This window comes from Leiobunum rupestre, chromosome 8 (assembly GCF_980474605.1).
Source record: "Leiobunum rupestre chromosome 8, qqLeiRupe1.1.hap1, whole genome shotgun sequence".
Classification (NCBI taxonomy): Eukaryota; Metazoa; Arthropoda; class Arachnida; order Opiliones; family Sclerosomatidae; genus Leiobunum; species Leiobunum rupestre.
This window is the reverse complement of record NC_143391.1, coordinates 44,753,052-44,768,455: the sequence shown is the minus strand read 5'-3', so window position 1 is coordinate 44,768,455 and position 15,404 is coordinate 44,753,052. Positions and strand designations below refer to the sequence as shown.

At 37.1% G+C, this 15,404-nt stretch overlaps 1 protein-coding gene across 1 annotated transcript; it reads right to left on the bottom strand.

Moving 5' to 3' along the window:
• Positions 1-3,869: 3,869 nt before the first annotated feature.
• Positions 3,870-6,385, bottom strand: LOC149933489 (glutathione S-transferase Mu 4-like). Its single transcript, XM_090155434.1, has 2 exons — positions 6,012-6,385; positions 3,870-4,383 (listed from the first exon to the last, which is right to left on the bottom strand). The coding sequence occupies exons 1-2, from the start codon at positions 6,336-6,338 to the stop codon at positions 4,036-4,038; spliced, it is 675 nt and encodes a 224-aa protein (XP_090011560.1). The 5' UTR covers positions 6,339-6,385; the 3' UTR covers positions 3,870-4,035.
• Positions 6,386-15,404: the final 9,019 nt, after the last annotated feature.

Sequence of the window (15,404 nt, the reverse complement as noted above, 5' to 3'; positions counted from 1 at the left end):
TTCCTGGCAAACTTCAGAGAAAAGACGTTGTACGCGAAACCTTGGACGTTGTGGACGATTTCGTGAAAGTGCTTCTTTCGGATTTGGAAATGGATTCTGATATCTCCTTCACCATCTGCGAACATCTGCGCCTTGTTGCCGATCTAGACCGATGCTGGGGTGTTGAATTTCCGCAACCAAATTAATTGCTAAACATCCTTCGTTATGTGTTGAGCTACACCCGAGTCGAAGTACGAGGCAGCTTCTACTGTAGCTCAAGCGACTTAGACGTTTTCCACGAAGAGACCTTTGCCGTCGCTGGTAGCAGCGCCACCTCTGTTACTTCCACCCTTAGGTGCTTTCTTCGTTTCTGTATTATCTTTTGAGACATGACCGAGCTTCTGGCAATTGAAACAGCTAAGTCTTAGGTTGTTCCAACGTTCACGCTGATTCTTTCACAGTGGCCAGCGCTGTTTCGCCGTTCTACTAGACCAGATGAGTCTTCAAATATATTACCGTCTCGAGCGGTTTGGCCAATCAGGAGACGCTCCAGTTCTGCCAGGGTCTGTTTCACTTCGTTAAGCCCAATTCACTATATCCATATTGTGGTAATGACTCGAAAATATAAGCGATCAGGATGCAGTCGTCGAATGCAACATTGATTTTCTTCTTAGCGGTGCTCAATATGTCGGCCAATAATGACCGCAGCTGCGATAGGTGTGGCCATAATAAAATCTGATGACTTCGTCGCTCTCATCAACTGTGTTAGAAGTTTTCGGAGCCAATTCGATGTAAATTGTCCCACATATCCTGCGGCGTATTGAAATTAATGATAATGTCCTGGATCTTTCTCGACCGAGACTATCAGGTTACGGTACAGACAGTAGAGAATGCTATATGAAATTTATTCAACGCAGTTCCATGTGTAGACTTCAATTCTGCAGTCCTTGGTTGAGGTGCAGTTGGCTCAATCCAGTCTCCGGTCATGATCATGTAGGTTCTTCTTCTCGTGAGGATGTCGACGACTTGTCGTTTCGAACTCTCTACAATTCTCTGTACCAACCAGCTACTCAACAAAATGTCGTAAGAAACCCACTCTCGCCATAAGGATAGACTTGAGCAGCAGTAGCAACCAGGACCAATGATCCAGTCGTCTACATTGTCCAGACATCAACAGTGGAAGCGTGCTGGGCCCATAACCTGTTGAAGTATTTGATTTAACAGCAGCCGAGTTGATGAAAAGTCAAGACAGTATTTAAAATAAAACTGTTTATTTAGACAACATAATTCAAGAGAAACCAAACAATGTATAGTTAAACTAAATTGAGCGAACTCACGTTTAAAATACAGTCCGTGTCTACAGGGTTTCCGGAAATGCTCGGACTAGGCATTTTTCTCAAAAACAAAAACTTAACCTCGTAATGCTCAAAGAGTTAGTGATTTGCTTAATATACGCTACCCTGACAGGAGACCAAGCCACAATACTTTCGCTGGGGTTTCATTGGAGCTGTTCAAGTTTTCAACGACAACGGAGACGTCAATCCGAGGCTCCGTGGAGCAGGTCATCAAATCTTCAAAATGAAAGAGAACGTTCTGGCTTACTTCACTGCGTATCCTCAAGAAAGCGTTAGAGGCGCAAGATACGATCTTGGTTTGTCAAGGTTCTACGTGTGGAATACTCAACGCAATCACCACTTCCATCCGTTTCGAGCGACCCTCCACCAAGCTCTACTAGAAGGAGATACGGAACGTCGATACGATTTCTGTAATGGGCTAATGGACATTTCTGATGATAACCGAAATTTCCTCAATCCCCTTCTGGTGACCAACGAATGTTCCTTTGCGAGAGATCGGCCTTTTAACAGACCAAATAACCATAATAGGAGTTATGACGATCCTCACTGGGGCTTCCCTCCCCATCGCCAACAACAATTTAGACTAAATGTTTTGGCAGGTTAGCTCGGGGATCGAGTTATCGGCCCATTATTTCTTCCAAATCGTCTTAATGGACAAACTTACTTGGAGTGTTGCAGAACAAAGTAGCAGGTGCCTTAGACGACGTTCCGCTAGCCACTTACAGAAGACTATGGTACCAACAGGACGGTGTGCCATCCCATCAACCTCGGTGTGTTTTGGAGCATCTGAACAACGAGTTTCCTCAGCGATAGATTGGTCAAAACAGTCCCATTTAATGGAATCCGAGGTCTCCAGACTTAACGCCGAAACAACTTTTCTTGCGGTGTTTCATCCAAGAACGAGTTTACGAGATGCCTGTTGCGAGCATCGAAGACTTACGACAACGAATCATTGCAGCCTTCGAACTTGTCACTCCTTATATGATCGCACACTCGTTTGGAGAGATGGTCCATCGTGGTGAAACCTGTATCGTGAATAACGGAGGAATCATAGAAACTCACTTGTAAATGTTGTGCATTTGGATGAATAAAATTTATATTTTAGTTTACATAAATTTTAAAAAAAGACTTTCATAAATTTACGTACAAAATTCTTGCCTCCTATGACGAGCTTGTTTTTCCATCACTTCGTATCTCCACGAAAAATTTATCTTTCTCAATGAAACCAGCTTTATTGTACATTTTTGAAAATTCCAGGCACCCTGTATATACTCTTATTTAAAAAACACCTACAACAGTTTTAAAACATGAGATATTAAATATCTTCCAACTAGAGTTAACGCCTTTGGTTGTTTATTGGGTGGGACTAAGTCTGCATCGTTTTAACTCCAACAAATTCCCTATAGATTGAGTATCATTTGTCCTCCTAACCGTAATGGCTGGAGAGTTATGGACAATACGGCGAAAGAATATAATAATAGTTATAATAATCAGCTAGGCTAATACCCAAGGCACCACCTTTGGCCTAAGTCATCGAGCGACTCTTAAAGCCTTTAATTCAGGTGGCCGGGTTACAATGCACAGGAGGGTGGTGGCAAGCCCTTCATGCCACGCGAGCTAACAGCTCCCTACACTAGCTATTACCGTTAACCTCTACAAGATTTTATGGAAGGGGAAACCGAAGAACTCGGGGAAAAACCCCTTAAAACAGTGGGGGGAGAGATCTTGCAAACTTAACGCAGAAGGAGCTGTTCCGAGTTTTCACCCAGTGAAACAAGATGGGATCGAACCCGGCTCCTCTTGCTGCGAGGCGAAAGTATCATCAGCCCATTTAGAGTTTAGTAGAATAAGACTAAATATGAGTACTTCCAAAGTTCAGGGCCCCTAGCACCGAAATCTATATTGGGCTATCGAGGGTAGGTCATGCTCTATCGATTTACCATTTTAGTAGTAACGGTTGAAGAGTTATGCCTAGTGCGGCTGCTACTGGGCCAAATCCCCGAAATTATCTTAAATGACCAAAAGGACAAACTACTAGGCCCTGATCGCTGAAATTTACATTGGTATATAAAGGTTTATACTGTACAAGTACTTTTTTGTTTCACTTGTGTGTCCCTCCCCACGAACCAAAATTCTGGCTATAACACTGATTAATTATTATTTCAATCCTTATGGTTGAAGAGTTATGGTTAATACGGTATTGGCAGTGGCGGTTTCGTTCCTAAATATAAGTAACTATTTTAGAATTACCCAACTTTTTTCACCAAAGCAATAGCTACCAATTGCTTTAGGAAAGAAAAAAACTTTCGAATAACTATATCAAGAAAGCTTTTGTGGTTCAACCACGTCGAAAACGTAAGTTTCAGGAACCAATTATTTTGACGCCGGGAAGGAGCTTAGCTTACTCTACGATAATGGGAGCTAAAATGAAATCGTTATTCCCTCGAAGTATCAATAAATACATTCTTGTTATATTATCAAAAATAAAACACGATTTTATAGAAAATTTCAAGGTTTTATTAAAAGAAGTGGTCAATATACTAACGACAACCAACAATCATTTTATTACTTTTTGCATCAATTACTGTACACTTTTTAATTAAAAAATAAATAAAGTTACTTATATCAAAAGGAAATTAACCGCGTTTTTAAACCGATGTATAACAAATATTTTGATTCATTTACTTTTGGTAAAATGTCGTTAAGATGATGGAAATTCTCCGACACCCCCAAATCGAGCGATGGGTGCGTAAATGGGCCAAACTTTGTAAGCGTCCGAGTGCATGTATTTCGAAATATTGGGGAGAGATTCGATTCGTTGTAAGAAACCAGTCAGGTTTCCGAAATTCTGTAAAATATCCGGTGCCAGGATCCGGTTGTGATCGAGAGCTTCGTAGAGAAGGAAATCCACGTACGTCAGCGAGTCACTCACGAACCAGTCTCGTTGCGCCAAGTACTTCGATAGTAGACTCAGTCTCTCCGGTAACCTCTTCAAGTAATTAGGCTTCAACGTCTCGAAGGCGGGACTGTAGGCAATCTGCATCAGACCCTATAAGAGATATGACGAGTGTTTAGTGATTTCACAGCGAAGTTAAAGGGGATATAGCCTGCAAAGCAATATTTGTGGAAGACCCCTTCAATTATTCAAATTTCCCTGTACAGTGGCGCGAAACATTTCTAAAGCCAAAGGCAAGAGCGGCCAGAGCTACAAACGTTGCTGTTCCACACCAAATACCCGAGGTTATACTCCCTTTAACTTATCTACTACTTATTCCTAATTACTTAAGTGTTGTTTTGCCCTACTATAATTTTTTTTATTTATTATCTGAACAAATCGCTATGCTTTAAATCGTTTATTGTACATTTAAATAAAAATTGTGTAAACGTAATGTTACATATTTTTTAACATACAATAGTTAATATATCTTTTAATTCTTTTAAAATGAAATGATTCAACTAAAAGGTTACTTATAAATCAAACCACTATTCAAGTCATTCAACAAAACGGTAATCTGATAAACTATACTTGTATTTAATATCGATACGAAAGGGAGTATAAGTAGCGAGGCTCGTAGAAGCGTTTATCGCATAATGAGGACGTTCGGTATTGGATTTGTTTTTCCGCTAAGAGCGCTATTGATTATCTTTTAATTAGGATAATTATTTCTTTACACCTTTATTCATACCGAAAACTGTAGAAATCTATGTCGTAATTTGAATCAGTGCATATTTATTCTGGATTTGTAATGAAGTCACTGCGTCCACAATTATTAGCCATAATTTTCAAATCGTTTAGTTAAGAAAATCATAATTCGCAGTTAAAAGTTTCTGGACATTTTTTTCCCTTGGACAGGTTAAACTACGGAGAATCTTTTAGCTATTTTCAATTTCTAAAATTTGAAGAATTATTCGACCGAGGCTTAATAAATTAAACGCCTTTCCAACCAATAGAAATTCGAGAAATTTTCGCACGTGACCAATCGACGCGCGAAATTGTTTCCTTTCCAAAACCGGTTTTGTTTTCAAAATCGGTCAAGTGGTTCCGGAATTATTGTGGAAAAACCAAAACCCAAAATCGAGATTTTTAAGCCTAATCGAAATGAATTTCTAATTGAAGCCAGTTTTAGTTGGCAGCGAGGAATCGGCCGTCGCCCCGGTTCTATATTTAATATCACGAAAATGATTCAAACTGGCAAAAAACGCCGATATAATAGCTCGAATCTCATTCAACACTCCGAAAACGCGATAGACTATTCCTAAATACTGACAAAAGCTATAAAATATAATTTCAATGTCGTAAAACACCGTAAAAACTTCGAAGAAATATCATCAAACACAGTCAAAAACTCAAAATAGTCGTAGAACCGGAGTGACGGCCGATTCCTCTCTACCAACTAAAACTGACTTCAATTTGAAGTTAATTTCGATTAAGCTTAAGAATCTCGATTTTTGGTTTTGTTTCGAAAATTTCTCGAATTTCTATTGGTTTTTAAAGGCGATGGTTTAGTTTTTTAGCCTCGGTCGAATAATTCTTCAAATTTTAGAAATTGAAAATAGCTTAAAGATTCTCCGTAATTTAACCTTTCCAAAAAGTTATCACTTGACTTTCTACTATAAAGGGTTTTAGAAATATCCGGGGGAAAATATGTCCAGAAACTTTTCACCGCGATTGTATACCTTTAAGAGATCGATCGCTTGTTGCTCAACCATCTCCAAAGTGGCTTTTTCCCGCGGCTCTGCTCCGGCCAATCCGTGTTTGTGTCCGAAGTAGCGGAGGATGGCCAGGCTCTGAGTTATCTTGACCTCGCCGTCGATCAAGTAGGGTAGGTTGGGGAAGTCCAGATCCAGGGAATGTTTGTCGCTCAACCATTCGCTTCGGTCGTAGTCCGGAGCTCCTGTGAACCCGTACCGTTTGTCTTCGAACTCTTCTCCGACATGGTGCAGAAGAAAGCGGATAGCTTCCGCCAGACCTCGAAGATTCCAATACCCTAATACTGGGGCCATCACGATGCCTTTACTTCAATTATCAATCTGGGGGAAGTGTGGTTATCTTTGTCTCGGAATATTGTAACTCTATAAGAGTGGATACATGTCCTTATATACTCGTTTCTAATCTGTGTTTATGTATTGCAAGCGCTTCTCCCATTATCTGACGTAACGCAGCTTTCCTATTCTGCTGAATCATATATGGTGTGATACATGTATTGCATTCTTAAGTCATTAATCGACTAATCTAGCAACAATACACGCGGTATATTTGGTAGATTATATCGTTATACAGTATTTAGATAGAACCGATATTAGAGATAAATAAGACAATGACATTACTGAAATGAGCTTTTTCCAAAACAATTAAAAATTGAAAATTTGAATGATTATTTAGTTATTTAATTTTATAACTATATAAACTCAGAGTAATATGAACTAATATGTATTTAAAATAACTATATAAGTGGGAAACCCTAATCATTCACTGGTGCTTATTCACAAACGCTTTCAACAAATATTGCATTTAATTGAAATTTTCGTTTGGATATTTTAGGGCACACTTACGAGAGATTATCTTACATACGCTCTTGAGTATTACACCAAAGAAAAAACCAATTTTAAGATTGTATTAAATGTTGAATTTTCAGGACTCAAAGACAAACCTTTGAGCCTTTCATAATTTGATATAAGTAATTGGGTAATTTGACCACAAACATTTTTCCAGGTAATGGAGTTAAATTTATCTCCCATTATTTTATGTGAAAAAAACCCAGGGGCTTGTATCCGGGCAGCGTGTTATTGTTGAGCGCATCCGTTCCGATATTACCCCAACCCAGGTAGCAAAAACACGTGTATTTATAGTGGAATTTTCGTTTTTTTCGTGGATAATACGTGTTTGACAATTACACACGTGTAGAAAACGTGGAATTTAGGGTTAATAGCTCACGAAATACAGTTCGTGTAATTTCACACGTGATCTCCTGGTGTCTTAAACGTTTTTAACTCACGATGCTTTTTTGGTGTGAATTTACACGTGCCCTGAAGGTGTTTTTTAAATGTTCAATTACACGAAAATCAGTTCGTGTAATTTCACACGTGCTCTCCGCGTGTTTTAAAGGTTTCTATCTCACTATGGTTTTTTGGTGTTAATTTACACGTGGCCTGAAGGTGTTTTTTTAATGTTAAATTACACGAAAATCGGTTCGTGTAATTTCACACGGGATCTCCGCGTGTTTTAAAGGTTTTTAACTGACGATGCTTTTTTGGTGTGAATTTACACGTGCCCTGAAGGTGTTTTTTAAATGTTCAATTACACGAAAATCAGTTCGTGTAATTTCACACGTGCTCTCCGCGTGTTTTAAAGGTTTTTATCTCACTATGGTTTTTTGGTGTTAATTTACACGTGGCCTGAAGGTGTTTTTTTAATGTTAAATTACACGAAAATCGGTTCGTGTAATTTCACACGGGATCTCCGCGTGTTTTAAAGGTTTTTAACTTACGATTGTTTTTTGGTTTGAATTTACACGTGCCCTGAAGGTGTTTTTTAAATGTTAAATTACACGAAAATCAGTTCGTGTAATTTCACACGGGATCTCCGCGTGTTTTAAAGGTTTTTATCTCACTATGGTTTTTTGGTGTTAATTTACACGTGGCCTGAAGGTGTTTTTTTCATGTTAAATTACACGAAAATCGGTTCGTGTAATTTCACACGGGATCTCCGCGTGTTTTAAAGGTTTTTAACTTATGATTGTTTTTTGGTTTGAATTTACACGTGCCCTGAAGGTGTTTTTTAAATGTTCAATTACACAAAAATCGGTTCGTGTAATTTCACACGAGATCTCAGCGTGTTTTAAAGGTTTTTAACTTACGATTGTTTTTTGGTGTGAATTTACACGTGCCCTGAAGGTGTTTTTTAAATGTTCAATTACACGAAAATCAGTTCGTGTAATTTCACACGTGCTCTCCGCGTGTTTTAAAGGTTTTTATCTCACTATGGTTTTTTGGTGTTAATTTACACGTGGCCTGAAGGTGTTTTTTTAATGTTAAATTACACGAAAATCAGTTCGTGTAATTTCACACGGGATCTCCGCGTGTTTTAAAGGTTTTTAACTTACGATTGTTTTTTGGTGTTAATTTACACGTGGCGTGAAGGTGTTTTTTTAATGTTAAATTACACGAAAATCGGTTCGTGTAATTTCACAAGGGATCTCCGCGTGTTTTAAAGGTTTTTAACTTACGATTGTTTTTTGGTGTGAATTTACACTTGCCCTGAAGGTGTTTTTTAAATGTTCAATTACACGAAAATCTGTTCGTGTAATTTCACACGTGCTCTCCACGTGTTTTAAAGGTTTTTATCTCACTATGGTTTTTTGGTGTTAATTTACACGTGGCCTGAAGGTGTTTTTTTATGTTAAATTACACGAAAATCGGTTCTTGTAATTTCACACGGGATCTCCGCGTGTTTTAAAGGTTTTTAACTCACGATGCTTTTTTGGTTTGAATTTACACGTGCCCTGAATGTGTTTTTTAAATGTTCAATTACACGAAAATCGGTTCGTGTAATTTCACACGGGATCTCCGCGTGTTTTAAAGGTTTTTAACTTACGATTGTTTTTTGGTGTTAATTTACACGTGGCCTAAAGGTGTTTTTTTAATGTTAAATTACACGAAAATCGGTTCGTGTAATTTCACACGGGATCTCCGCGTGTTTTAAAGGTTTTTAACTTACGATTGTTTTTTGGTTTGAATTTACACGTGCCCTGAAGGTGTTTTTTAAATGTTCAATTACACGAAAATCAGTTCGTGTAATTTCACACGTGCTCTCCGCGTGTTTTAAAGGTTTTTAACTTACGATTGTTTTTTGGTTTGAATTAACACGTGCCCTGAAGGTGTTTTTTAAATGTTCAATTACATGAAAATCGGTTCGTGTAATTTCACACGGGATCTCCGCGTGTTTTAAAGGTTTTTAACTTACGATTGTATTTTGGTGTTAATTTACACGTGGCCTGAAGGTGTTTTTTTAATGTTAAATTACACGAAAATCGGTTCGTGTAATTTCACACGGGATCTCCGCGTGTTTTAAAGGTTTTTAACTTACGATTGTTTTTTGGTTTGAATTTACACGTGCCCTGAAGGTGTTTTTTAAATGTTCAATTACACGAAAATCAGTTCGTGTAATTTCACACGGGATCTCCGCGTGTTTTAAAGGTTTTTATCTCACTATGTTTTTTTGGTGTCAATTTACACGTGGCCTGAAGGTATTTTTTTAATGTTAAATTACACGAAAATCGGTTCGTGTAATTTCACACGGGATCTCCGCGTGTTTTAAAGGTTTTTAACTTACGATTGTTTTTTGGTGTTAATTTACACGTGCCCTGAAGGTGTTTTTTAAATGTTCAATTACACGAAAATCAGTTCGTGTAATTTCACACGTGCTCTCCGCGTGTTTTAAAGGTTTTTATCTCACTATGGTTTTTTGGTGTTAATTTACACGTGGCCTGAAGGTGTTTTTTTAATGTTAAATTACACGAAAATCAGTTCGTGTAATTTCACACGTGCTCTCCGCGTGTTTTAAAGGTTTTTATCTCACTATGGTTTTTTGGTGTTAATTTACACGTGGCCTGAAGGTGTTTTTTTAATGTTAAATTACACGAAAATCGGTTCGTGTAATTTCACACGGGATCTCCGCGTGTTTTAAAGGTTTTTATCTCACTATGGTTTTTTGGTGTTAATTTACACGTGGCCTGAAGGTGTTTTTTCAATGTTAAATTACACGAAAATCGGTTCGTGTAATTTCACACGGGATCTCCGCGTGTTTTAAAGGTTTTTAACTTACGATGCTTTTTTGGTGTGAATTTACACGTGCCCTGAAGGTGTTTTTTAAATGTTCAATTACACGAAAATCAGTTCGTGTAATTTCACACGTGCTCTCCGCGTGTTTTAAAGGTTTTTAACTTACGATTGTTTTTTGGTTTGAATTTACACGTGCCCTGAAGGTGTTTTTTAAATGTTCAATTACACGAAAATCAGTTCGTGTAATTTCACACGTGCTCTCCGCGTGTTTTAAAGGTTTTTAACTTACGATTGTTTTTTGGTTTGAATTAACACGTGCCCTGAAGGTGTTTTTTAAATGTTCAATTACATGAAAATCGGTTCGTGTAATTTCACACGGGATCTCCGCGTGTTTTAAAGGTTTTTAACTTACGATTGTATTTTGGTGTTAATTTACACGTGGCCTGAAGGTGTTTTTTTAATGTTAAATTACACGAAAATCGGTTCGTGTAATTTCACACGGGATCTCCGCGTGTTTTAAAGGTTTTTAACTTACGATTGTTTTTTGGTTTGAATTTACACGTGCCCTGAAGGTGTTTTTTAAATGTTCAATTACACGAAAATCAGTTCGTGTAATTTCACACGGGATCTCCGCGTGTTTTAAAGGTTTTTATCTCACTATGTTTTTTTGGTGTTAATTTACACGTGGCCTGAAGGTATTTTTTTAATGTTAAATTACACGAAAATCGGTTCGTGTAATTTCACACGGGATCTCCGCGTGTTTTAAAGGTTTTTAACTTACGATTGTTTTTTGGTGTTAATTTACACGTGCCCTGAAGGTGTTTTTTAAATGTTCAATTACACGAAAATCAGTTCGTGTAATTTCACACGTGCTCTCCGCGTGTTTTAAAGGTTTTTATCTCACTATGGTTTTTTGGTGTTAATTTACACGTGGCCTGAAGGTGTTTTTTTAATGTTAAATTACACGAAAATCAGTTCGTGTAATTTCACACGTGCTCTCCGCGTGTTTTAAAGGTTTTTATCTCACTATGGTTTTTTGGTGTTAATTTACACGTGGCCTGAAGGTGTTTTTTTAATGTTAAATTACACGAAAATCGGTTCGTGTAATTTCACACGGGATCTCCGCGTGTTTTAAAGGTTTTTATCTCACTATGGTTTTTTGGTGTTAATTTACACGTGGCCTGAAGGTGTTTTTTCAATGTTAAATTACACGAAAATCGGTTCGTGTAATTTCACACGGGATCTCCGCGTGTTTTAAAGGTTTTTAACTTACGATGCTTTTTTGGTGTGAATTTACACGTGCCCTGAAGGTGTTTTTTAAATGTTCAATTACACGAAAATCAGTTCGTGTAATTTCACACGTGCTCTCCGCGTGTTTTAAAGGTTTTTATCTCACTATGGTTTTTTGGTGTTAATTTACACGTGGCCTGAAGGTGTTTTTTCAATGTTAAATTACACGAAAATCGGTTCGTGTAATTTCACACGGGATCTCCGCGTGTTTTAAAGGTTTTTAACTCACGATGCTTTTTTGGTGTGAATTTACACGTGCCCTGAAGGGGTTTTTTAAATGTTCAATTACACGAAAATCGGTTCGTGTAATTTCACACGTGCTCTCCGCGTGTTTTAAAGGTTTTTATCTCACTATGGTTTTTTGGTGTTAATTTACACGTGGCCTGAAGGTGTTTTTTTAATGTTAAATTACACGAAAATCGGTTCGTGTAATTTCACACGGGATCTCCGCGTGTTTTAAAGGTTTTTAACTTACGATTGTTTTTTGGTTTGAATTTACACGTGCCCTGAAGGTGTTTTTTAAATGTTCAATTACACGAAAATCGGTTCGTGTAATTTCACACGAAATCTCAGCGTGTTTTAAAGGTTTTTAACTTACGATTGTTTTTTGGTGTGAATTTACACGTGCCCTGAAGGTGTTTTTTAAATGTTCAATTACACGAAAATCAGTTCGTGTAATTTCACACGTGCTCTCCGCGTGTTTTAAAGGTTTTTATCTCACTATGGTTTTTTGGTGTTAATTTACACGTGGCCTGAAGGTGTTTTTTTAATGTTAAATTACACGAAAATCGGTTCGTGTAATTTCACACGGGATCTCCGCGTGTTTTAAAGGTTTTTAACTTACGATTGTTTTTTGGTGTTAATTTACACGTGGCCTGAAGGTGTTTTTTTAATGTTAAATTACACGAAAATCGGTTCGTGTAATTTCACAAGGGATCTCCGCGTGTTTTAAAGGTTTTTAACTTACGATTGTTTTTTGGTGTGAATTTACACTTGCCCTGAAGGTGTTTTTTAAATGTTCAATTACACGAAAATCAGTTCATGTAATTTCACACGTGCTCTCCACGTGTTTTAAAGGTTTTTATCTCACTATGGTTTTTTGGTGTTAATTTACACGTGGCCTGAAGGTGTTTTTTTATGTTAAATTACACGAAAATCGGTTCGTGTAATTTCACACGGGATCTCCGCGTGTTTTAAAGGTTTTTAACTCACGATGCTTTTTTGGTTTGAATTTACACGTGCCCTGAATGTGTTTTTTAAATGTTCAATTACACGAAAATCGGTTCGTGTAATTTCACACGGGATCTCCGCGTGTTTTAAAGGTTTTTAACTTACGATTGTTTTTTGGTGTTAATTTACACGTGGCCTAAAGGTGTTTTTTTAATGTTAAATTACACGAAAATCGGTTCGTGTAATTTCACACGGGATCTCCGCGTGTTTTAAAGGTTTTTAACTTACGATTGTTTTTTGGTTTGAATTTACACGTGCCCTGAAGGTGTTTTTTAAATGTTCAATTACACGAAAATCAGTTCGTGTAATTTCACACGTGCTCTCCGCGTGTTTTAAAGGTTTTTAACTTACGATTGTTTTTTGGTTTGAATTTACACGTGCCCTGAAGGTGTTTTTTAAATGTTCAATTACATGAAAATCGGTTCGTGTAATTTCACACGGGATCTCCGCGTGTTTTAAAGGTTTTTAACTTACGATTGTATTTTGGTGTTAATTTACACGTGGCCTGAAGGTGTTTTTTTAATGTTAAATTACACGAAAATCGGTTCGTGTAATTTCACACGGGATCTCCGCGTGTTTTAAAGGTTTTTAACTTACGATTGTTTTTTGGTTTGAATTTACACGTGCCCTGAAGGTGTTTTTTAAATGTTCAATTACACGAAAATCAGTTCGTGTAATTTCACACGTGCTCTCCGCGTGTTTTAAAGGTTTTTATCTCACTATAGTTTTTTGGTGTTAATTTACACGTGGCCTGAAGGTGTTTTTTTAATGTTAAATTACACGAAAATTGGTTCGTGTAATTTCACACGGGATTTCCGCATGTTTTAAAGGTTTTTAACTTACGATTGTTTTTTGGTTTGAATTTACACGTGCCCAGAAGGTATGACACTGATCGACCAAGTCTTCGGCGTATGACCAGAAGTAAAAAGTGTGACACTCAATTTAACAAATAAGTGTGATCAGAAGTAACAAATAAGTATGATCAGAAGTAACAAATAAGTATGATCAGAAGTAACAAATAAGTATGAAACTGATCGAACTAGTTTTTGTCGTATAACCAGAAGAAATAAGTGTGACACTCAACGGCTGACTAGAAGTAACAAATAAGTGTGATCAGAAGTAAAATATAAGAGTGATACTGATCGAAGGAATTTTGATGCTTTCAAAGTATGATTAGAAGTAACAAATAAGTGTAAATATGTATATATGTGTGACCGTGGATATATTTTGGTTGTGATACCGGCGTTGCAGGTTGCTGTGGATAGCTCAAACGAACTTAACACATAAGAAGGATTATGTGTATTCTGACCGTCGTACGTCTTGTTCTTGTCTACTGTTGGAATCTCTGGCCTAAAATGTTTGACCTTTGATATAAATATCTTAACGTTGGAATTCAACGGAAGCCCGAGCGTAAAAGATGTCTGCTGAATAGCGACCGCCATGCAATAATTGGATTGTTTATTAGTTATACTGATATCGGTAGATTTCCTAGGATAGGCAGAGTTCCAACAAGGCACTGATGAGCCCCAAAAGGGCGTAACCGGTCTACTTTTGGAAACTCTGGCCTAAATATTTTGACTTTTGTTCATATTGGTTTTTTATTGAAAAATTCATTTCATAAAAAAATTATTTGAAAATATTGTTTTATTCGAAAGTTTATAAATATTGGACATAAAATTTATTAATCGTATTTAATATTTATTTTAGGCGGGTATTTTAAAAAAATTTAAAATTAAAAAGTTGTGGGTGTTTTTAATTAACAATAATGCAATATTTTCATTTATGAATGTAGGAGAATTACTAGGGTTAAAGAATGGAAGTTCGATGTTCGTTCAATGTTACTACGGTATTTGAACACGTACAATTAAAGGTGTTATACAGGAACAAATTGTGTGTTCGAACATAAATAACCGGTGTTCAAACTCGTGGACGATCAGTATATGATCACGTGAACGATTCGTGTTTAAACACGTAAAAAAGGGGGTGTGTAAGCACGTGCATGGTTCGATTTTAAACACGTGCATGGTACGTATTTACATACGTAGCGATTTATGAATATACACGTGGACAGTTGGTTTATGCACACGTGGACGGTCGGTGCGAAAAACGTTATCAAATTGTGCTGAAAAACGTGTTTGAGGGTGACAGGCTCGCCGTTTTCCCCACGTGAACTCCACACGTGTACCGCACTATCATATTACTCGTGCTTAACACTTGTTTTTGCTACCTGGGATAAGTTTTAATTATAATAATAAATAATCAGCAAGGCTAATACCCTTAGCACCACCTTAGGCCCAAGTCATCTTGCGACTTTGTAATGCCGTTAAACAGGTGGCTGGGTTATAATGCGTAGGAGAATGTTGGCGAGCCCTTCATGCCACCAGCTCCCTACAATTAATATTACCGTTAACCTCTACAAGTTTCATGGAGAGTGGAAACCGAAGAACTCGAGGGAAAAACCCTTCACTTACGAAGAGTGTACCCGAGGTGTTAATCACCGAAATTTTAAATAAATATACATGTATAATGAGAACATTCAATGAATAATTTCGATTAAGCGATTTGAAAGGGAAAAATCTATTGGATAGAAAGTACTCATTTTTTATTTTCATTTGATATTTACACGTTTTGGGATATTGATAGAAAAATTTATCATAATAGTGATAGTGGCGCTATATGAAAATTTTGAGAGGAAAGAAAATTAATTTATGAAAAGTTACTCATCTTTGATTTTAAATTGATATTTAAATGTTGTGGGGTTTTTTAAAA

Bases quoted from the DNA above. Each gene is read 5' to 3' on its own strand.
- LOC149933489 (XM_090155434.1), bottom strand. From the start codon at position 6,338: ATGGCCCCAGTATTAGGGTATTGGAATCTTCGAGGTCTGGCGGAAGCT. The intron at 4,384-6,011 runs GTATACAATCGC...TATCTCTTATAG, and splicing joins AAGCGATCGATCTCTTAAAG to GGTCTGATGCAGATTGCCTA.